This window comes from Musca domestica, unplaced genomic scaffold, assembly GCF_030504385.1.
Source record: "Musca domestica strain aabys unplaced genomic scaffold, Musca_domestica.polishedcontigs.V.1.1 167, whole genome shotgun sequence".
Classification (NCBI taxonomy): domain Eukaryota; kingdom Metazoa; phylum Arthropoda; class Insecta; order Diptera; family Muscidae; genus Musca; species Musca domestica.
Window position 1 is genome coordinate 1,258,143 of NW_026712229.1, and position 23,904 is coordinate 1,282,046.

At 34.9% G+C, this 23,904-nt stretch overlaps 1 protein-coding gene across 4 annotated transcripts in view; it reads right to left on the minus strand.

Moving 5' to 3' along the window:
• Positions 1–7,580: 7,580 nt before the first annotated feature.
• LOC101891727 (actin nucleation-promoting factor WASL) overlaps positions 7,581–23,904 on the minus strand; it is a 41,101-nt gene continuing 24,777 nt past the window's right edge. For 3 of the 4 annotated variants that reach the window (XM_059120318.1, XM_011297103.3, XM_059120319.1), the window contains exons 3-8: positions 17,362–17,589; positions 17,192–17,291; positions 12,930–13,447; positions 12,680–12,853; positions 12,411–12,602; positions 7,581–9,507 (exon numbers count right to left, since the gene is read on the minus strand). In XM_059120318.1, coding sequence (XP_058976301.1) covers positions 9,250–9,507; positions 12,411–12,602; positions 12,680–12,853; positions 12,930–13,447; positions 17,192–17,291; positions 17,362–17,589 — 1,470 coding nt within the window. In that variant the 3' untranslated portion in view covers positions 7,581–9,249. The remainder of the gene's footprint in view (positions 9,508–12,410; positions 12,603–12,679; positions 12,854–12,929; positions 13,448–17,191; positions 17,292–17,361; positions 17,590–23,904) is intronic. The other variant, XM_011297106.3, reaches the window with a different exon arrangement.

A 23,904-nucleotide genomic window follows, 5' to 3' on the forward strand; every position in this document is an offset into this window, starting at 1 on the left:
AAGGCAAATCTGAGATATACAGGGTGAGATGAAAAAACTGCAACCAACTTCAGACTGCTGTCATTTCTAAGCCACTCGTCCGACAGCTGTTAAAATTATCCCAGTGACAGCTCATTATATTGTTTACAAGCGTACAAAAGCATTTTGGTTAGAATTTTCTAAAAAAAATGTTATTCGTGATGGAATTCAAGCGTGACAGTGTGATTTCTTTATATTTCGCTGGAAACCCACAAGTGCTTATCGTTAGAGCACTCCAGCATTTAAATGTGAATAAATCTTTTGTGTCTCGTACCATCGCTCGTTACCGTGATACTGGTAGCGTAGCCCGACGTCAAGAAAGTGGACGGAAGAATACAACAAGTAAAGAAGCCACTTGATCGAAACCCGCGTCGCAGTGGCCGAAAAATGGTTCGTGATCTGGACATATCGCAATATTCCATTCGGCAAATATTGAAATATGAGCTCGGGGAAAAGCCATTGAAATTTCAAGAACTTACACCGCTACAGAAAGAAAATAGACTCAAAAGAGATAAAGAGTTGCTTCGCTTGGCCGAAAGTGGTGAACTGCCGAATGCCGAATTTGGTTTTCTCCAATGAGAAAACATTCGTTGTCCAGCAGTTTGAAAACAAACAAAATGATCGTGTTTACTTGCCGAGGAGGTCAGCTGAAAATGTGCACCTTCGGTTGGCCACCAGAACTCAAGCGCCGGCCATGGTGATGGTGTGGGCCGCCATAACAGCTGATGGCCACTCTCCGCTCGTATTAATCGAGGCATCAGAATAAATGCCGAATATTACCGTGAAAATATTCTGGAGGGTGTATTAAAGCATTGGGCACGCAAACATTTTGGCTGCAGACCTTGGACATTTCAACAGGACTCAGCACGCTCCACCCAAGAATGGTTACAAAATGAGGTTCCTCGCTTCATTTCCAGCACACAATGGCCACCAAAGTCTCCGGATACCAATCCGTTGGAATATTGTGACTAGAACATTTTGGAATGCAAGGTTAGCACTAAAAAATACCAAAGTGTCGATCACCTCAAGCAATCGCTTCGCCGAGAATGGGCCAAAATGCCGCAGAGCAACATTCGGGCAGCATGTGACGGTTTTTTTTAGCCGTTTGAAGGCCACAATTCGTGTCAAAGGTGATCATTGCGAACAATTCCAAACTTGTTCTAAAATTTGAAGCTATTTCCGACATCTTTTTCTTTTATTCAATAAAATTTTAAAATTATGGCGTTTGACTTTGTTGCAGTTTTTTTCTCACCCTGTATATCCTAAGGAGGTCTTCCGAGTTGTTGCAAAAATACCAAAGTGTCGATCACCTCAAGCAATAGCTTCGCCGAGAATGGGCTAAAATGCCGCAGAACAACATTCGGGCAGCGTGTGATGGTTATTTTTAGCCGTTTGAAGGCCATAATTCGTGTCAAAAGTGACCAATTCGAACAAATCCAAACTTATTCTAAAATTTGAAGCTATTTCCGATATTTTTTTGCTTTCATTCAATAAAATGTAAAAATTATGGCATTTGACTTTGTTGCAGTTTTTTTTATCGCACCCTGTATATCCTAAGGAGGTCTTCTGAGTTGTTGCAAAAATACCAAAGTGTGGATCACCTCAAACAATCGCTTCGCCTAGAATGGGCCAAAATGCCGCAGAGCAACATTCGGACAGCGTGTGACGGTTTCTTTACCCGTTTGAAGGCCATAATTCGTGCCAAAGGTGACCAATTCGAACAAATCCAAACTTATTCTAAAATTTGAAGCTATTTCCGACATTTTTTTGCTTTCATTCAATAAAATTTAAAAAAAAAATGTAAAAATTATGGCGTTTGACTTTGTTGCCGTTTTTTTTATCCCACCCTGTATATATTCTAAGCGAAATCGGAAAATCGAGTTGTTGCAAAAATACCAAAGTGTCGATCACCTCAAACAATCGCTTCGCCTAGAATGGGCCAAAATGCCGCAGAGCAACATTCGGGTAGCGTGTGACGGTTTCTTTACCCGTTTGAAGGCCATAATTCGTGCCAAAGGTAACCAATTCGAACAAATCCAAACTTATTCTAAAATTTGAAGCTATTTCCGACATTTTTTTGCTTTCATTCAATAAAATTTTAAAAAAAATGTAAAAGTTATGGCGTTTGACTTTGTTGCCGTTTTTTTATCCCACCCTGTATATATTCTAAGCGAAATCGGAAAATTGAGTTGTTGCAAAAATTTTGCTCCTCCAATTTTGTTCAAGGCAAACTTCAAGAATCACAATAATTCTGTTACATAGTATATTTGACAATATTATGAAATATGAAAATAAATAATTTTTGTTTTAAATAGTAATTTATTTTCAAGGATTAGTTTAATATTTTTGTAATTTTTTTAGATAATTTTTGTTTTATTCCATTATAGTTTCGTATATGTTAATTAAATTTTAAAATTGTTTCCACATTTTGAATAAATATCAATTTTTATTTATTTTTTATTTATATAATTAGTAATAATTCCCATTTATGTATGTATACATATGTCTGTAAATTTCTCAATAAGATATCAAACATTCCAAATATATATAAAGTCTTGTCTTTTAAGAATTTCAATTCTTCCGATAAAAATACACATACCAAAGTCAAAGTGTTTCTTTTTATAACTCTCTGTCTCTTAAAATGTATGTAGGTCCACCATTATATATTCTTTTTGGTTTTCGAAAATAATTATGTAGATAGTAGTATTAATTTATGGTCGTACATATCTATAGGTATATAGTTTCGCTATATATTTAATGTTTATTTTTCTTGTAACAGATGTCAACAGAGAAAATGTTACACAGGCACATTTTCATACATGTAAAAAAAATATATATGTACACATATAGAAGACAAATTAAAGACACGCACACAAGTATGAGATACAAAGTTTTATTAGGTTTTGTTTTGGGTATGAGTATATCCTAAAAAATCTGTTTGGTTTCCTTATTGTTTTAATGGTACAATCACTTTGAGAGACACAACAATGTTCTGGATATAAAGTCAATTTTCGCTGCCAACACTGGATAGCATAATCGCACTGCACTTCTGAAAGGTCTGTTGGCTGAAAACACGCTATATTCGTTGAATCTATGCATTTCAATGGGTTGGCTTCTAATTAGCTCAGCCATGGCAAATATATTTTTTTCTAGTTTTGGTACTATTACCAGAAAATGCTAAAACTAAAATTACAGGACATACAACCATAACCAGAGAACTTCGTCACCTTTTTCCCATATTTGGCTTACCCAATCTTGACACGTCAATTTTTTTCAACTCCAAAAATGCCACTTTTGCCCGGCCCTACCGACCGAGTGGGCCACCTCTCCATAAAGCAGGGAGAGCCTACACCCTATTATGCGGACTAAGGCGTTTTAGTAATGTTTAGGAATTCTAGCTACTTAGCTGGTTAAACAAATCACATATAAGTTCAAGAACATTAAGAATAGTTGACATTGCACATAGGACAACACACAGTAACACATATATCTGGCAACAACATCTACATCCGCAGAAAATATAAGAATTTAAAGGACCATATAACGTATAAGAATTTAAAGGACCCCACGTTGGGCGCCATTATAGTGCGCGAGTTACGATTATACAATCATAGGACATGGCTTTTGAATTTGGACCTCTATTAACCGTGCTTTACCGCTATTATTTGTACTTCACAATTCACCCTCTTTCTCTACTATTCGTACACAAGGTCATTTTTATTCACTCCACCTTGGAAAGGAGAGTATATTTATTAACATCCCTAAATATTCGTTGTAGACCCCATAAAAGTATATATATTCATAATCAGCATAAAATTCTAAGTCGATTCGACGATATCCGTCTGCCTGTCTGTATTTGACGTAGAGCGTATTATGTCCAGGATGGTTGGTATTGAAAATAAGATATATCGGTCCACGTTTTCGTATAGTCCCCATATAGCGGGATCTTCCGATATTCGCTATTTTGATGATTTTTGCCACATTTTTTCACCGATTTGCCTAAAAATTGGTATTTGTTGTCATAATAAGCTCTAGCATTGGTGGCAAAATATTGTATGTATTGGTTCACGTTTTGGTACAGTCCCCATATAACGGTACCGCCCAATATTCGGTATTTTGATGGTTTTTTTATCACATTTTTTTCGCGGATTTGCTTAAAAATTGGTATTTATTGGTCATAATTGGTATTTATTTGTCATAATGGATTTTAGCTCCGGTGGCGAAAGATTGTATGTATAGGTCCAGGCTTTGGTATAGCTCCCATATAACGGTACCTCACGATATTCGGTATTTTGATGATTTTTGCCACATTTCTTCGTGAATTTGTCTAAAAATGTTTATTTATGGGTCCTAATGGGTTCAAGCTCCGTTGGCGAAACATTGTATTTATAGGTCCACATTTTTGTATAGCCCCATATAGAAGAACCTCTCGATATTCGGTATTTTGATGATTTTTGCCACATTTTTCAGCGAATATGTCTAAAAATTGGTATTTGCGGACGAACTTAATATTTTTACTTGTTTTCTTTAATTTAGGGATTCTTTTTATTGCCTACAACACTATGAGTTGGGGGTATTATAAGTTTGATTGGGCCAAAAATTATGTAACACCTCGAAATATTGGTTTCCCACATACGAAAGTATATATGGATCTTCCTGAGTCGATCTAGCTATGTATGTCCGTCCGTCCATCTGTTCGTCTGTCCATGTTAATTTGTAATCAAGCTACAGGTTGCAATTATGAACCGATCCTCCTAGAACCCTATAGTTTTTGGAGATGATCGCACGATATTTAGGGGTTGAAATGGACCAAAAACAGAAAAATTTCCTGATTTTGCAGTTGTTCTATAGGCCACAATTATGAACCAATCGATGCGAAAATTTACATGGAGTTAGAGTTTAGGAGTGGGCAGAAATCTACCAATTTTGGGCGGCCATCGGACAATAATTAGTGGGTAAAATAGACCCTAACTTTTATGTAAGAAAATAGGAAAATGTCCACTAAACCGCGAATATTTTCAATCTCAGCCAAATTACAAATACATTAAAAGATCACTTCTGACCATTACAGTGATGCCAATAGCCAAGAAATCGGATATATAGCAAAATAGGTGAAATATATATGTAAAAGAATTGATCGTATTTATTCAGCTTATAAATCAAGAACCTCTGGTCCGATTTTCACAATTTCCATCAATTCGGAATGGTCTCTTGCCAGAATACGATAAAATCTAAGAAAATCGCGGAAAAATATGCCAATAAAAAGTGAATATCTTTTTTCAAATTTTTGTCATATTTTTTATCGGATGCGATTTTTTCAATTTGACTTACAATTTTGAATTGTAAATTCTCTAAATTTTTACGCCCCCCAACACTACGTTTTGAGGGTACTATTTGCATACCGCAATTATCGTAAAGGCAAAGGATTATACGCTAAATAGATGGCCTTAAAAAAGTGCAAGGCTATTTAAAAAGATGATGAATGAAATCTCCAGGTTATCGAAGGTACAAAAACTGTACTACTTCAAAACAAACTTAAGATAAGAGGTGCTGAAAAAAGGTATGGCAGCAGGATAATTTTATTCACGAAGTTGGTGGATAGAATTGTGGACATCTAAACATTAACAGCCAGTCAGCAGCAAGTATAAGAAATTTTGCTGGAAAACGTAAATAAAAACATCCATGCGTTGAATGTTGGGAAATAAGAAGACACTCAAATTCTTGAAGGTGTAATGGACTTGGAAGCTTCACGAGACATGAAACATATTAACACCTGAATATTGGAGCATCAAGAGAAATGAACAATGGTAGATTTTTCGTATCACATCAAAACAAACTTCCAGACCAGAGTGTTATTTTACAGGTATAAAGGCCGGGGCGAACCTTTAAAACTCTCCACCATTTCAACGGAACTTTCAAATTTCCGAATATCAGGTCTTACAGTTATGTGGGACTATAAGAAAACTTGGACCTCATCTGCCAATGAGGCGATAAAAACTAAATACCAAATTTGAGATCATTTTCTTGAAGATTGTAGCTAAAATCATCAAAATACCGAAAAATCGTTATAGGTGGGGCTATGCGAAGTCGTGGATCTGCACTGACCAATTTTTTTTGTCATAGGAAGTAAACTTGAAATAATTCCTCTGAAAAGTGTAGCTTAAATCATCAAAATACAGAATATTGGGAGGTATCGTTATATGGGGCTATACGAAGTACGTGGACCTGTGTATATGAAATTTTCTGCCAGTGGAGGTAGTATCCATTACGAACTCCAAATAGTAAATTTGATAGAATATGGGTGAAAAATGTGACACAAATCATCAAAATAGCGAATATTGGGGGTCCAGCTATGAGGTCCTTTCAAAAAAGTTCCCAAATTGAAAAATTACCGCAAATTCTTTTTTAAAAATATGACTAAAACCGCCAAAATACATTAAATATTGCGGAGCTATTTCAAAATATATAGCCCATTTTCAATACGAAAAATTCGTCAGCCTACTTCATGTCGTTCGGGAGCTAGAGTGATTTCCACAGACGGCCATGGTTAAATCCAAGGAACAATGAAAAGGTAAGGTAGAGGATTGTATTGTATTTATTTGTATATTGTATTTATTGTTTTGAAAATTGAAGAAAAAATATTTTCAAAATCAGTGAATGGAAAAAACGTATATTACGATGCGGGTTCTACAGATATTTGCCAGTTTTGCCATGCAATTGAAAGATTGGACTGTTTGTATCATATTTTTTAAGGAATATCCAAATATTTCTTTATTTTAAAAATATGGAAAATATATAATAAATGAAATCAATTTTTTTGCACATAATTTTGAATAATTCTGACAGAAAGCGGGCATAGTCTCAGATCTGTATTTTTATAGTTTTGCGAAGTGAAATCGATATAAAGGCTTATACTGATCAAGAATATAAATTATTATTTCGAGGAGTTACAAACGGAATGGCCAACTTAATATACTCTTCATACTTTGGTGGAGGGTATAAAAAGTAAGTACATGGCTAAATTTTTTTTTTCCAAAATTAGCTGATTTAAAGTTGAGGCTGAGACAGTGTGGGTATAAAGGTGCAAAATAACATAACGAATATCTTCCTAATGATATTGTTTTATTGATGACACGTGAGTCACTTTGTATCTATCAGTTCATATACACCTCATCTGTACATATTGCACCATATTTCTTTGTATCGCATAGACTAATCTTTTCCACTTTTAGAATAAAATGTTTATATTTTTTAATATTTACTTTCGATGAATCGATCACCTTCTTTAAAATAATGGGGTCCCAGGCAAATATTTCGCGATGTTGAAAGAGAAATGACAAAGGCTTCCAGAGACATTTTGTTAAACATTTAGAAAAAAAAAATTGTTCCATAAATACTTTTTTTGTTTTGCAATTTATTATTGATTTTAAAAGATGTTATTTTAAATAACATTATTATTCTGTTTGCAATATATATAGTTATAAAGGAATATGTTGTGTAGAACATTTTTCTTTTTTTTTTTTGTATACCTAATAAAACTTTGTTCCTATAACTTGTTAGGGTTTGTAGTTATGATAGTGATTTTATTATTTGACTATTTGACATTTGTTTTTTGCTTTGTTTTTTTTTTACACTATAATATGTTTGAAATTTAAATACATGGAAAAAGAACAGTTACAATTACTATTTGTTATTTGTTGTTCCTTGTTACTTATATAAGATGTGATGTATATTGTTTTTGTTTTTTTTTTTAATAGTATTTTCTTTTGTAATTCTATAATTTTCCATTTTTTTGTTTAGTTATGGTTTCTATTTTCATTTGTATTTGGCACAATTGTTACTAATTTAAAATTAAAAAAAAAGGAAGAAAGAATAGAATAGAAGAGAACAGAAGTGTTTATTTTTTATACATTGCATAAATATAGATTTAGATATATAGTAGTTGTAATTTGATTATTAATTTTGTTTTGTTTCGTTTTTTTTCTTTTGAATTGCTGGGCAATGGTAGTGATATATGTATATGTATGTATGTTTCGTTTTTGTGGTTTATGGTCATTGTTGTTTTGCTTTTTTTTTTGGAATTCATCCTTCATTTATTTATTTGATAATTGAGCCGAAGGAAGTGGATATGCATGATTAAAATAAAATTTCCAATCTCATATATACTATGTATATATTAAGGTATGTAAAATGGAGTATTTATGTCATCGGAAAATACAAGATCAATATTTTATGTGTGTGTGTGTAGGTGTGTATATTTTAGCGTTTACACTATAAACAATACTTTTTTTAAAAGACTAGAATTCTATTTAAAACTAATTAAAGAGAAAGAAAAACGTACACAAATTACGGAATATTAATAAAAGCAATTTTAAAAAACAATGTTTTTTTTTCACTGTGTCTAAAATAGCATTGCATTGCAGATACTTCAGAAAAAAGCCTGATTTGAAGCGTTCACTTTCCTGTGGTAAAGTGTAAATTTCAAAACACATCATCACACATTCCATTGTGTGGAAGAATTCAAACTTCTTCACTTAAGAAGTAGATACGATTTTTTATATGCACACAGTGTATTTAACTAAATACCATTATTGTATTATCTTAAACTGTTAACCATTCACTTTCAGTACCATGGATTTTAGATAATTTTTCCATTTAAATTGTATGTTATTTAATAGTATTTTTTTTTCTTTAAATTAAAAGAATATTTTTAGACTGTTTTACTTAAAATTATATATTAAATCTACACAAAGATGTCGAAGAAGATGAACGTTACTTTTTTTTTCTAGGGTGAAGTTTATGATCCTCCACCCCAAAACACAAAATGCATTAGAGATTTACAACAAAAAAAAGGTAGTTTTTAATTAAACGTATGCAGAACTTAATTATGTCTTTGACGTACGCGCACTTTATACAAAATTAAATTGTAAAATATAGTACACAGTTTCTTACAAAAAAAAATATATATATTGTATTGTTTAAATGAATTCGTTTCATTTTCTTTTGTTTTGTTTTTCATATTGTTTTTTCATTTGTTATCATTGAAAGAGAGGCAGCCATATTGTAAAATTTGGTATTAGTAATTGGAAAAAATTGAACAACATTATTACAATAACACATACCCGACTTGTAATAAACCCCATTTGCCCACCTTTGGTCATGCATTTTATTTCATTATTATTATTATTTGTTGTTGTTGTTGTTTTAAAGTGGCTATGCCAATTAATAAATTTAATCGTCCCACTCATCATCATTACCCGATGATTCGGATTCATCATCAGATGATTGCATTACACGACCCCGATCTAATAATGCTCTTCTCAGAGCATCAGCCAATGCATCGGTACCAGAGACATGTTCATCGCTGGCACGATTTGAAGGAATTTCACGACTACTAGCCGGTTTAAGTTCAAAGCCCATACGAATTTCAGACATAAGGTCGCCATGTGAATCGCCACTGCCAGTGCTAAGGGCTGATGTGTCCACTTTCTGTAAAGAGAAAAAAAAATAAAAATGAATTGTGAAATAAACGTTCATGTTCGTAATGGCATAATCATGACATTTAAATACAAATATTATAATGTGACTATGTGAAGGTCCATTTTACCCCCATCACGAGATGCGATATGTCCCTATATGAAATTTAAGTACAAATATTATAATATGATTATATGAAGGTACATTTTACCATCACGAGGTGCGATATGTCCCTACTATGCTATGTCTGTACACCACAAACATCTGCATTTGCTTCTTCTGTTAGAAGACTAATAGCCAAACAGCAGCATTGATAACCCAAAGACAATAGAGTAGGAAAAGGAAGTGTTCGCAAACAACGCACCCTAAGCAAAGACATAATACAATGAAAGTTGGACAAAATGCATAGGGCCGATTAATTTTTCTATCAGGCAATAGATGGCCGTCGTCATGGTAAAAATGCATTAGAGACATAGGAGGGAATATAAATTCTTCTGAGATTGCCAAAAAAAAAAAAAAAAAAAAAAAAAAAAATGAAGGAAATCCGAAAAAAAAAACATCAGGAATGATAGATATGGACTCAAAAATCTATTCCAGAGAATTTCCGTAAAAATCAGCGAAGTCCTTATAAAAACGTCAGGATTGTTAGATTATAACATAATGCTATGTCATGTTATGGTGACAAGACATATTTTCCACTACTAACGCCAACTATTGCAGCAAAGCCACAATGAAATATGCCACCTAAGTTACCTTCGATGTAATCAATGGCTTCTGTTGAAGATCCTCCCCGGGTAATTATCTTCCCGGGTGTAGGGAATGTCTGCATCTGAAATATGTAGTTCGGCCGAATGTCAAAGTTATGAGCTGTGAAAACTCGCCTTTTGAAATTTAGTAAAAAGCCCTCCAGAAAAAATATCCACGTTTTCTGAACTAAAAAACCTCTAGAAAATTTACTTAACTTATTGACAAGAATGTCCTTCCGGAAAAAAACATAAGAAGCAGAAACATTACAAAAAATATTAGTTATTTGCTCTGAAAGCTCCTTTCAGCAATTCTTATTAATTCACGTTTATTGTCATGAAAGTAACTGCGAACATTTTATTTCAAATCTATGTTTTTCTGCAAAATGCTCAGAAATTCAAATATTTCGGTCTGAAATTTCTTCCGTAAAAATACCTCGTCTAATGGTCTGGCAATTGATGGAAATTACCTCTGAAAAGATTTCTTAAAAATTCCAAGTTTATTGGCATTGGCTCAGAAAAAATGTTGTAAAAATTTGCATTTTCTAGACCCTGGCTCAGAAAATTTTTGAAAATCCATATTTTGAGCATTTTTAAGCCACGCAGTGGATTCAAAATATGCCTCAAAATTTGGGTCTGACAGTCGCTCAGAATAAAGTGCTTTCAAAATCCACATATATTGTCCCGATAGAGCCGTGGCTCAGAAAAATGTTTAAAAATATTTTGTGGCCTTAATAATATGCATAAAAGTTAACGTTTTTTTTACTTTTATTAGAGGGAAAGAAGGCGGTCACAGAACACCTCCTTTTCTACACGAAAACAAAAATAGACTATGCCCATGTAGAGGAACTGCTGTGCGGCTGCGGAGATAGATACACGGATAGATAGTGAGGATGGAAGCATGCTTTAAAAGTTACTCTTTTCATATTTCTCTTCCTGCCGAAAACCGATTTATCAGACCAAGATAAATTGGAATGTTGAGGGCAACTCATAATTGATTGTGACACCGCTTCTTTTGGGGAAGGATAACCAACAAACGAGATAAATCTCTATACGATTGGGGTACATCACTAATCTTAGAACAGAGGCAATCCAATGATTTCCTTTTTTAAAATAACGTGAAGATATGCTTTAATATAAACTTAATTGTCCTGTGCCGAAGTCTGATGGATCACAATAGAGAATGGTACGGATGTAGACCACTTTGCGGTATTGACATTTCTCAACCAGTCGTTAAGCGCCCAAATCTTTACCGAAGCCTGGAAAATGAGCCGATTTTCCTGAACTAAAGTCAGGTTTTAGTTATATGTTTCGACCCCAAGGCTTTAGTTATAATATTCGATAGACTTTTTAAGTTATCCGCGAATACCACAGCGGTCTGCAATAATATAGGAAGTAGAAACCAGGCTTTCAAGTCTCTTGCCGGCAGCACTTGTCCAATGGACAATGCCCTCCTGAGAAATGCAACAAGTAGACACCAGTAGATCATTTACATAAGAAGACGTTAGTTCTCTCTTAAGTCTACTTGGATGTTACAGTGGGTGTCATTCAAACCATTATATTGTGGATAGAAGTCCCGCACACATAGAGGGAGGTGCAACGTTTTAAAAAAAGACCTTCCGGATCAGGAAGTCTATCAGGCATGCCTTAATAGAATTAACACTGATGCAGCCACCCATGTAGTCAAGCACAACAGCATAAATGTTGTCCTCGAAGTCCACCTCCCAATTACAGTTGAAGAACGTCGCCTAGACAAAGCAGATTAGCGTGTGATACAGGATGTCTAAGCAGAACCCTAAAAGCAGATTTAATACAACCGAATATACGACGGATCATAGCGTTCAAATTGGTAGTTTATATTGACTACCACAAACAAATCATTACGTATGAAAAAAATTTGTTGTAATAATGTGCTGAAGATTTAAGTGTGGTTTAAGAAAATAAAGCGTCTATTAAAGTCCTAGAACTCTTCTATTGTCTGCAGAGCGTTAAGACATTATATCCTCTATAGTAGAACTGAAGATTATCTCTCTGAGTCAAAGTTATGGCTACTACCATACATTTGTAGATTTTTCAAGAATGTGTGATTTTTCAAGAATAAGTTTCTAAACTTTTAACAGATATATAAACAAATCAAAATGAATTTGTATGGTACACAACAAAATGTTTTACCTTAAGTTGTACGCCTTTACGTATGCTATCCATAAGTTCACTACGTGTATCAGATATTGGCGGTAAACTAGATGGAGCTTTAGTTTCAGTTTTAACATGCGTTGTTGTAATTGAGGGTACTTCACCCATAGCCGGAGGTGGTGGCGGTGGTGGAGGTGCAAATGAAGCCGCTGGTGGTGGAGGAGGTGGTGGCTGTTGAGAGAAAACGAAAACAAACAAATTATTATTAACGGTCCCCAAACCTGCAAAAGATAAAATCATTAACTTACCGGTGCTGTACTAGGAGCTGGAGGTGGTGGTGGTCTAGAGGGTGGCGCAGGAGCTCTTGAAAGACCAGGCACTGTTGTAGGTACTGGTGGTGGAGGTTGTCTAGCTGGTGGCGGAGGTGCAGATCTTGGTATTGATGTTGTTGTTGTTGAAGTCGTAGTATTGCCATTTTGAGCCTTAACAAACAACATTGGAAAGAAATAATTTATTTAACCAAGTTGTATTTTTTTATAATTAGTAGCAACAACTTACATGATGATGGTGATGTCTTGTTGGTGGCGGTGGTGGGGGTGCCGCAGCTATTGTTGTTTTTGGTTTCTCCACATTCTCCTGTTTCACAATATCCAAAACATTTTGATTCTGTATAAAATCATAGATGAAAGCCCTTGTATCACGATCGCTAAGCTGGTGTTTCGATACGCCAGCCTTGGCAAAGAATTGCGTTAGAACTTCATCGTTTTCATCGCCCTGACAATCGAAGCCCTTATCATCATCCCAGCCGACGTGTGAAACGTGACGGAAATTGGTCGGTGCACCAATATCACATTTATTAACTTTGGGTTTTTGTTTTTTGTTATTGGAAGACGACGACAGCGAAGAGAACAGATGTTTCGATGTTGGCTGCACCGGAGCTGGGGCTGGGGTAAAATTGATAGTACCAATTTTGGAGGCATTGTTACGCAGCTGTACAGTATTTGAATCAGGTTCTTTGGGCAATGGTGCTAGTGGAGCGGAAGGAGCCATTTGCGATTTTCGTTTATTGCGTTTTTCTGAAACAATGGGAGAAAAGTTAAAATTTTGTTTTTTTTTTCTTGATAATGTTTTTAGCAACATGTAGCCACATGAATGTAATATATTTGAAATTATGAACATTGTTAGATACGTGAACGACATAAATGGATGTGGGGACGTATGTAACTGTTTTCATGGGGTCCATATAACATTAGTGATAACTAATTAACTTGAAAGTTTAACATTTAATAGAAGCATTGCGGAAGACAGCTACACAGATTTGTACTTACACGCTTTATATATTGAAAAGGTTTAGAGAGAATTTATTTTTTTTATTATAATATACAGGGTGAGATAAAAAAAACTGCAACATAGTCAAACATCATAATTTTTACATTTTTTTTTTTAATTTTATTGAATGAAAGCAAAAAATGTCGGAAATAGCATCAAATTTTAGAACAAGTTTAGATTTGTTCGAATTGGTCACCTTTGTCACGAATTATGGCCTTCAAACGGCCAATGAAACCGTCACACGCGAAGCGCTTGCTTTAGGTGACCGACACATTGGTTTTTTTAGAGCCAACCTTGCTGTCCGAAATACTCCATACACAATAGTCCAACGGATTGTTTAAAATGGGGAAAGACAGGAAGTACCGTGCTTTCGGAAAGACACCCATACTTGTCAATGTTGTTTCTCTGGAGATATTCTCAACAGGAGTTATAAAAAAAAAACAACTCCCATGACAACAATTTTTATACCCTCAGCCATATGGCTAGAGAGGCTATATATCATTTGATACGGTCAAAACGTGCCTAGTCGAAAAAACGGTTTTAGGCCCTAGGTCTCTTTGAATCAAATCGGTTTCTGGACATTTGAAGTCAATCTAGCGATGTCCCTCTGTCTGGCTGGCTGCTGGGCACGATAACTCTCGAAGGGAGTGTCCGATTTGGTCCAAACTTATATTAAGTTAGAAGATGGACAATATCAGTTCACTCCTTCTGGTACCTCCCCCACCAAATTTTGAAATTTTCAAAAAATATATTTTTTGCACATAAAGAGAACCGATGATCCTATTTTGCTCCAACTTTGCAAATCAGGTCAGGTGCGAATGGACAATGGACAATATCGGTCCAATATCAAGTGCCTTCCCCACAAAGGTTACAATTTCTTAATAATTACAACTCTTATAAAATGTGATTTAAGAGTCCGCTTGTCTTCAAATTTCACGCATCCCAATAATTTTATTAACCCAAGGTCTGGTGTTAAGATGGAATATATCGATCCACTCCTTCTGGTACCTGCCCCACAAAAGGTCGAAATTTTTTTATTTTTACTAAAGCAGGATCTGTTGTGAAGATGATATATATCTGCCAACCCCTTCAGGTACTTCACCCACAAAGGGTCGCAATTTTCAATATTTATTTCTTTATTCTTTTCTTGATTCTTTATAACTTGCTATATTTAAATATTTCTTTAAACCAGAAATCTGATATGAATATGTTATTTATCGGAATTTATGATTGTGCATAAAATTGCTTTTAATTTCCTTCAAATTTTGCACATACTTATATTTTTTATGTATTAGATGAAATTTGATAATGGAATACTCTAAAAAATACTTCTAAAAATGTACACATATCTCATATAAAGTATAGGAAGTATTCGAAGTAGTCCAAATCTGGTACGATGTAATATTTATATCAGTCTTAGGTCAGATACGAATTGGTCAAAATGGACCAATTGCTTCGGAACCTCCCCCATAAATGGTCAATAGTTTGAATAATCATAACTCAAGTCTGGGGGCATACAGCTGTCGGCGAAACTGACTGATACTGTTTAACTTGTTTATACCAAAGTGAGGATTGAAAGCTCAATAGAACTAAACTAAATCTTACAACCGCTCTTATAAACATTTCTGCACTGCTATGCTTTCTCTAGGAAAATGAAATCAGCATAACTAGCATATTCGTTTTGTTTGATATAACAAAAACCTTTCTTTGACGGTGCCTAGCCTATAAATAGAACAAGGTTGACATTTATTTATTATACCCTACACCACAAGGTGGTCAGGGTATTATGTCTTTGTGCATTTGTTTGTAACAGGCAAAAGGAAACGAGATAGACCCATAGTTAATTTTGATGATCTGCATAGAATCACATTCTGAGTCGATTTATGCATGTCCGTCCGTCTGTCCGTCTGTCCATGTATTTTTGTAAACAAAGTACAGGTCGTATTTATTGCCCGATCCAGATGAAATTTTGCACAGATCATTTGTTTGGTCCAAGGACGAACCCTATTGAAATTGGAGATAATCGGTCAAAATTTACATATAACTCCCATATATATCTTCGTCCGAGTTGCTTTTTATTGTGCACCAAACGTGTAATATCAGCCTGAACTGTATGGAATTTTGCGTATACACCCAAATTAGGCCTGAAAATAAGTATGCCAAATTTGATCGAAATCGGTTCAGATATAGCTATAGCTCCCATATATATCGTTCATCCAATTTGTTATTTTTGCCCTCCGCAGCCGTAATATGCACTCTGCAACAACAATATTTGGGGAAAAATATCAAATACAGCTCAAAAATACATTTGCTAAATTTTATCGAGATCGGTTCAGATTTGGATATAGCTCCCATATATAACTTCGTCCGATTTACTTTTTATTGTGCACCAAACGTCTAATATTTGTCCAAATGGGATGGAATTTGGCACTTACGACCGAATTGAGTCTAGAAGCTAATATATCAAATTTGGTAAAGATCGGTTCAGATATAGCTATAGCTTCCATATATATTATTCATCCGATTTGTTATATTTGTTACCCATAGCCGTAATATGCACTCCGTAACAACGATATTCAGGGAAATATATCAAATACAGCTCAGAAATATCTTTGCAAAATTTTATCAAGATCGGTTCAGATTTGGATATAGCTCCCATATATATCTTTATCCGATTTCAAATTAATTGTGCACCAAATGGGCAATAAAATTCCGAATTTAAAAGATACAAACGCTTGGCATATTTAGTCCTTTGAACTTTAAATTATAATTATAAGCATAGCGTGTATGATTGAATTCTCCCATAAAAACTTTTAATTGTTATGTGGAGCTCTACTAAATTAGCAAAGTGGTGTAGGGTATCACAAAGTCGGCCCCGCCCGACTTTAAGACTTTCTTTACTGGTTTTTGATATCGTAGTTGTTTTGTTTTTGTAAAAAAAGGCAGACTTCTACACTAATAAATATAGACGATTTTAGCTATGTACACAACAATAATAAAATTAAGCCTGACTATTTTGCAAGAACAAAATATCTGCGGCAGGGCAACAAAGAAAATCCAAGACGGTTGTATTTCATAAAAATATTACATAGACCACAAACAAAATTATCTCAGTTGAAAGTTTTATTTTTATATCGGTGAGTTATTATTGAAACTTTGACGAAAACGATATTAATGTTGTGCTTGATCATGATTGGGGTAATAACACATTCAAGAAAGATTCGAATGCATTGAATGAATGGGCATAGATTTTTGGAATCAATGAAATTATACATAATAATATGTTTTTAGACCCAAACCCAAGTGGATATGAATATATCTAATATGCAAACACACTTTGCTACTTTCCAAACAGAATTTGGACTTTCCGACAAATTGTTAACAAACGATGTTTGAGGTTAATCACCTAATATTGCTATTGAATAGATATTTTTATAACAATAATAAAACACAAACAAACAACAAAAGCAGAGCATAAAACAAAAGCTAACCTAATTTCTTACGGTTTCTTGTTTCAATGGTTTTATCCACAGCCCGGTAAAATGAGTCACATTCATCTTCGGAGACAAAATTCAATGCGATATGTCCATCCTGGAAATAGAGATGGGGTAGAAAATAATAAATAATTAATTTCATCTCAAAAGCACACACACACACATACCTGTCCCTCAAAAGTCAACAGAAACGAACGCGCTTTATTTATTTTCATGGCATCGTACAGCTCATGCTCCCATATCAGTTCATGTTTGATCAGGCAAAATGCTCGTAAAAAATAGGAACGTAAATCCCAATCTTTGACAAAACATACAACGCCGGTGTATTTCTTTTTCCAATGCGAGTGAGCGGAAGCTTCGGTTTTGTAGATTTGTACCACGGCTGTGTTTAAAGTCTGGAAGTAGAGAAAGCAGACAAAATTAGTAACAATTGAATATTCTATGAAATTGTGAGTTTAAAAAAAAATAATTTGTTTCCAATTAAAAATTAAAGCGCTAGAATGAATGTACCTTCTCAAATGCCAGACCGGGATAAACTGAACGAACTGACGTGACTTGTGTCCCATTGCATAATTTTTCCTTTTCTCCTTTAATAAAGGTTTATTTTTAAATTATTATACATGTTGGTTGGTTGGTGTAATTTCCTTGACCAACACCTACCTATCTTTATGTCAGGAAAAACAATACACTGTGGTTGCATACTCCCAAAATTGCAAAATATTCTATACAAAGGGTAATTTTTCTGTGGCTACAGATAAAAGTGAGGCTTGTCGAAATAACGATTTTGAATAAAAAAATATGATTAAGCAAAAACGAAAATAGATGCAAAATCTTTCCCAGGTCTCATATTACATATCCTACATATATTTCATACATCATATATGCTTGGACAAAAATGTCCTCAGGACATTTGGAATCAAAAATTGACAATGACGGTCCACGTTTTCGTATAGCCCCCATATAACGGTAACTCCCGATATTCGGTATTTTGACGATTTTAGCGGCATTATTCACCGGAATTGTTCAACATTTCGTAATTGGACTGAAAATCGTGTAGCCCACATATAACCATATCTCCCGATATTCGGTATTTTTATCATTTTAGCAACATTATTCACCGGAATTGTTTCAAATTTCGTATTTGAAGTTGGGAATCGGTACTACAGCCTATGACAAAAAATTATTTGTGAAGGGCCGCGTCTATGTAAAGGCCCCAAATAAAGGGAATCATTTGAGAGGTATTTTTTTAAGGATTTTTTTTTGTGATATTTTCAAGTTATTTTAATATGGTGGAGAGTAAAGTTCGACCCGGGAAATTTAAGTTGATATTTTGTTTTTTTTGGAAATTTCTTTCAATGATCTCCCATGAATCATTAATTTTATTGTCAATATTCTTTCAAGTACCACTTTAGCATTACCCTTAGATTTTTTAGATTTAAAATTTTTATACCCAACACCACACCGAGGAGAGGGTATCATGTCTTTGTTCATTTGTTTGTAACATGGAAAGGAAACGAGATAGACCCTTCGGAGTCGTTTTGACAAAGACAAGCCCGATTGAAATTTGTGATAATCTGTCCAAATTTAGATGTAGCTCCCATACATTTATTCGTCCGATTCCATTTTTTTTTTGTGGCCATATGAGTAATATACGTCCAAAGGGAATTTATTTCGACACATCCGACCGAATTCAGCCTAGAGATGAAAAAACTGCAACCAACTTCAGAATGCTGTCATTTCTAAGCCACTTGTCCGACGACTGTTAAAATTATTCCAGTGACAGCTCATTATATTGTTTACAAGCGCTTAAAGAAGCAACTTTGATAAGAATTTTCCAGAAAAAAAGTTATTCGTTATGGAATTCAAACGTGATAGTGTGATTTCTTTACATTTGGCTGGAAAACCACAAGTGGCTATCGTTAGAGCACTCCAGCATTTAAATGTGAATAAATCTTTTGTGTCTCTCGTACCATCGCTCGCTCGTACCGTGATACTGGTAGCGAAGCCCGACGTCAAGGAAGTGGACGGAAGAAAACAGCAACATCAGCAGAAATGGTTCGATGAAGCGATTTCATCGAAAAACGCTTCGCAGTCGACGCAAAATGGCTCGTGAGCTGAACGTATTGCAATGTTCCATTCGGCAAATATTGAAAAATGTGCTCGGGGTAAAGCCATTGAAATTCCAAAAAGTGCAATAACTTACACCGCTGCAAAAAGAAAATAGACTCAAAAGAGCTAAAGAGTTGCTTCGCTTGGCCGAAAATGGTGAACTGCCGAATTTGGCTTTCTCCGATGAGAAAACATTCGTTGCCCAGCAAACGTTACTTGACAAAGAGGTCAGCTTAAAATGTGCACCTTCCGTTGGCCACTAGAACATAACACCGTATGTCGCTGTCCCCTTGTATTAATCTATTGTGGCATCAGAATAAATGCCGAATATTATCGCGAAAATATTCTGGAGGTTGTATTGATGCCTTGGGCTCGCAAACATTTTGGCCCCAGACCTTGGACATTGCAACAGGACTCAGTACCATCGCACTCAGCAGGCGCTTCATTTCCAGCTCACATTGGCGACCAAATTCCCCGGATACCAATCCGTTGAACTATTATGTCTGGAGTATTTTGGAAAGCAAGGTTGGCACTAAAAATACCAAAGTGTCGATTACCTCAAGCAAGCCCTTCGCCGGGACTGGGCCAGCGCACAATATGGACTAAATACCGCAGAGCAACATTGAAGCATGTGAAGGTTTCATTGGCCGTTTGAAGGCCATACTTCGTGCCAAAGGTGACCAATTAAAACAAATCTAAAATTATTTCAAAATTTGATGCTATTTCCGATATTTAATATGCACACGCGATAGTGAAATCTGGTACTGTATATCATATACAGCTCAAAAATACCTCTGCCAAATTTTATGGAGATCGGTTCAGATAACAGATTTCACGGTTATTGTTCACCATATGTGCAATATCAGCCCAAATTGGATAGGATCTTCTTCACATTCAACCGAATTTTTCCATTTGGTGTAACTCTCGAAGTCACATCATGCAATGTTATTCGATATGAGACATGTCTTCGCTAAAACCAAATTATAAATGCTTTTAAATATGAATTTTTACATGTGCATGGACGTTCTAAGAGACCACTCCAAAAGATTTAATTTTCTGACATTTTATTCGAGATTGGGCAACGTTTTGCTAAAGCTCTCATATAACGGGATCGCGTCATTTAAAATACAAAACGGCGGACTACTTTGGAAATGAAACAACAGTTTAAGACTTAATTTTGTTTTGTAATTGTTTTTGAAAAAATTTCAAACCCATTATAATTTTTCGCCTTAATATCCCAGCTATTTGGACATTTTAGTCCACTGTTTGGCAATGAATCGCGAATAAGTAGCAGCAGAAAAATTCAAAGGTAGTCATCATATCGTTACTTAAATAACATCATTTCATTTCGTATCAATTCATATGCGTGAATATTTGCTGCATACAAATGAAGTACTGCTGAAGTAGTCGCGGAGCAGCAGATTTGTTTGTCAGCTAGCTGCAATCACTTCCACTTCGTGCCCACTTTTATAGACATTTATAGTATGGATGGGGGAGGCGGAGAGAGGGAGGGTTGACGATTTGAATATGACTTGTCGGCTAGATGTTTATGGCTAAATAGACAAATGATTGGACGATGACGCCGACGTGGTAGCAAATTGCAGCAGTGGCAGCTGTTTGCTGCAATCTCTAATAACAAAAAAATAAGGGTTATATCAACGAAAGCAGCAGTAAAAACAAAATGTGAACTGCGTTTTTCTAGCCGCTTTGGTATGTCAGGCACGTTTGAATAATATCAACTATTGTCGCCAAGTGTGTTGGTGACAGATAGTCAAAGAGAGCCATAGCCAAGCTAAGCCAGCCCAGCCAGCCAGCAAACAACAGCAGTAGCAGCAATTTGTGTATTATGGCCAGGTTATAATGCAAAAAAAAAAAGAAAGAAATATCTGAAAATTTATTTTTAAATGATTTGAATTGCAGCCATAGCCCGCCTCTCTCCCCTCCCTTTTAAAAGTATTTTAGTTGATTGTTCGGCATGTGTACGCTGGGTAGTTTAGTAATCTTCTGGGGCTGCCTATTGGCCAAGAAATAATGTCTGTTTTAGGTCTTTGTTTTTTTCTAATGTGGAAGATTTGAAAATTATGGTTCCACAATGAAAACTTTGAGAGGCTACGAAGATTTTTTCCAAACAGAACCAGGACGAGTATCTCTCTAAAAATTTGGGTCGTGGCAAAAATGATATTTATGGGTACGCTGGGTAGTTTAGTAATCTTCTGGGGGTGCCTATTGGCCAAGAAATAATGTCTGTTCTAGGTCTTAGTCTTTTTCAAATGTGGAAAATTATGGTTTCACTGTGAGAGCTTTTAGAGGCTACGAAGATTTTTTCCAAAAAGAACCAGGACGAGTATCTTTCTAAAAATTTGGGTCGTGGCAAAAAATACTACTTATGATGTTATGACGCTAATTTTCTGGAGTGTCACCACATAGCAAGATTGTTGGATCCACATAATTCAGCCTAGAAGTAAGTGTATCAAATTTCATCCGATTCGATGTTTAAGGCCTTCTCACATAGCAAAATTGTTGGATCCAGTATGATCCAGAAGGTAGTGTAAACAACCTACCTTTTGCATTAAAAGTAGGTTAAAATATTGGGGCGTTTTAAAAAAGATATATTGGAAACGAAATTTTTATCCTTATTACCAAGTAATGAGTAACGGCAGCACGAAATGTGTTTGTCCGATTACAAGAAGGTTCCGATTTCGAGACTCGGCTCGACGAAAAAAATACAAAAGACTGGAAAGAATACTTTCTAAAAAAAGTTTTGAAGCCACATTAGTCGTATAGCAAATTTCACTACCTTTTGCATTACCAGTAGGTTGAAAATAAGCAGTTATTCCATAGGAAGCAAGGAGACAAATAACATTTTTCTAACAAAAACTTGGAAGCCACATTGGTCGAATAATCCGTTACACGAACTTTTGCATTACCAGTAGGTTAAAAATAATCAGTCATTCATAGGAAGCCACAAGGTATATTAACTTTTTCATTGCCAAGTAATGAGTAATGACGACATATCACATGACCGACATATTACATTACAAGGTGATGTAACAATCTACCTTTGCGTAACCGGTAGATTGGGAAAAAAAACCTCATTCCTCATTACCAAGTAATGAGTTACGTTAAGTTTTGGGTCTCCGACCACAAATCCGAAGGTAATGATCTTGAGACTCAGTGTCGGTAAGAGTTGTTGTTTGTGAATTTAAGATTTTAAATATCCTTTCCCAGCAAAAACTTGAGATCCACCTAAGATGAATAACCCATTACAAAGTAATTTTAATAAATAATTTTTTAAATTACCAGAAATTTTTAAAATTATGAGTTTACCGTTAAAAATTACGAAGTTGTTGTCACATGTAATGCAAAGGTGGATTATTACATTACACGATAATGTAATAATCCACCTTTGCATTACCGGTGAAACAACTTATTTCCTCATTATCAAGTAATGAGTTTCGATGGCGCAAAGTTTGGCTCTCTGGCCACAAATCCGAAGGTATTGAACTCAAGATTCAGTGTCGGCAAGACGAATAACCCATTACAAGGTAATATAAATGAATAACAATTTACATTACTAGCAAGTTTAAAATTATGAGTTTGATAACTGAAATTATTTTACCCATTACAAAGTAACCAGTAAGAACGGCATAGAGTCGCCGAAACTAGTGAGCTTGTGACCTGTTGTCGGCAAGCGAAGAAAAATAAAACAATTATGAATTTTAACAGTTTTTCCCATAAAAAAAATTGAGCCACATTATCCGAATAACCAATTATAAGGTAATATAAAGAAGCCTCTATTCGTATTATAATCAAATTGAAAATAAAGAGCCCGTTTTATAAAGCAACAGAACTTATTTTCCCATTAGCAAGTAATTAGTAACGATAGCATAGAGTGGGCGACCACCGATTAATCCAGTAACCACTTAAAATGTAATGTAACAACCTATATTTTTTATTACCCCAGGTTGTGAGTTCGGAACTTTACATCGGCAGAAGAAAAGAAAGAAAATACCATGTTTTGTTGAAATAGGGTCCAATTTAAAAACGTTAGATTCCCAGTAGGTTGACAAAAATTAAGTATTTTTTCTCCTTACCATGTAATGAGTAAGACGGCGTATACTAAGGCTAAAAAATCAAAGGTTGTGATTTGTTGATGCAACCCTTACCCAGTAAAAGAAAAGAAAGAAAGAAAATACCATGTTTTGTTGAAATGGGGCCCAATTTAAAAACCGTTAGATTCCCAGTAGGTTGAAAAAATGAGGTACTTTTATCTCATTACCAAGTAATGAGTAATGCGGCGTATACTAAAAATAAAAAAATCTAAGGTTGTGAGTTGTTGATGGAATCCTTACCCAGTAAACATCTCATTACCAAATAATTAGTTTATTAAGAATATATTGAAACCAGTAACTACTTACAAAACAGCATCCTAACCCCATATTTTGGACATGCCCTAGGAAGCAAGTATTTATCAAATTGCCACCGTTAGCCGATTTGCTGGAAGTACTTGTTTTACTTTTGATGATATACTAAGAATATAGAAGTCCTGCTCAACATTTTTATTATACCCTACAACACTATGTGTTGGGGGTATTATAAGT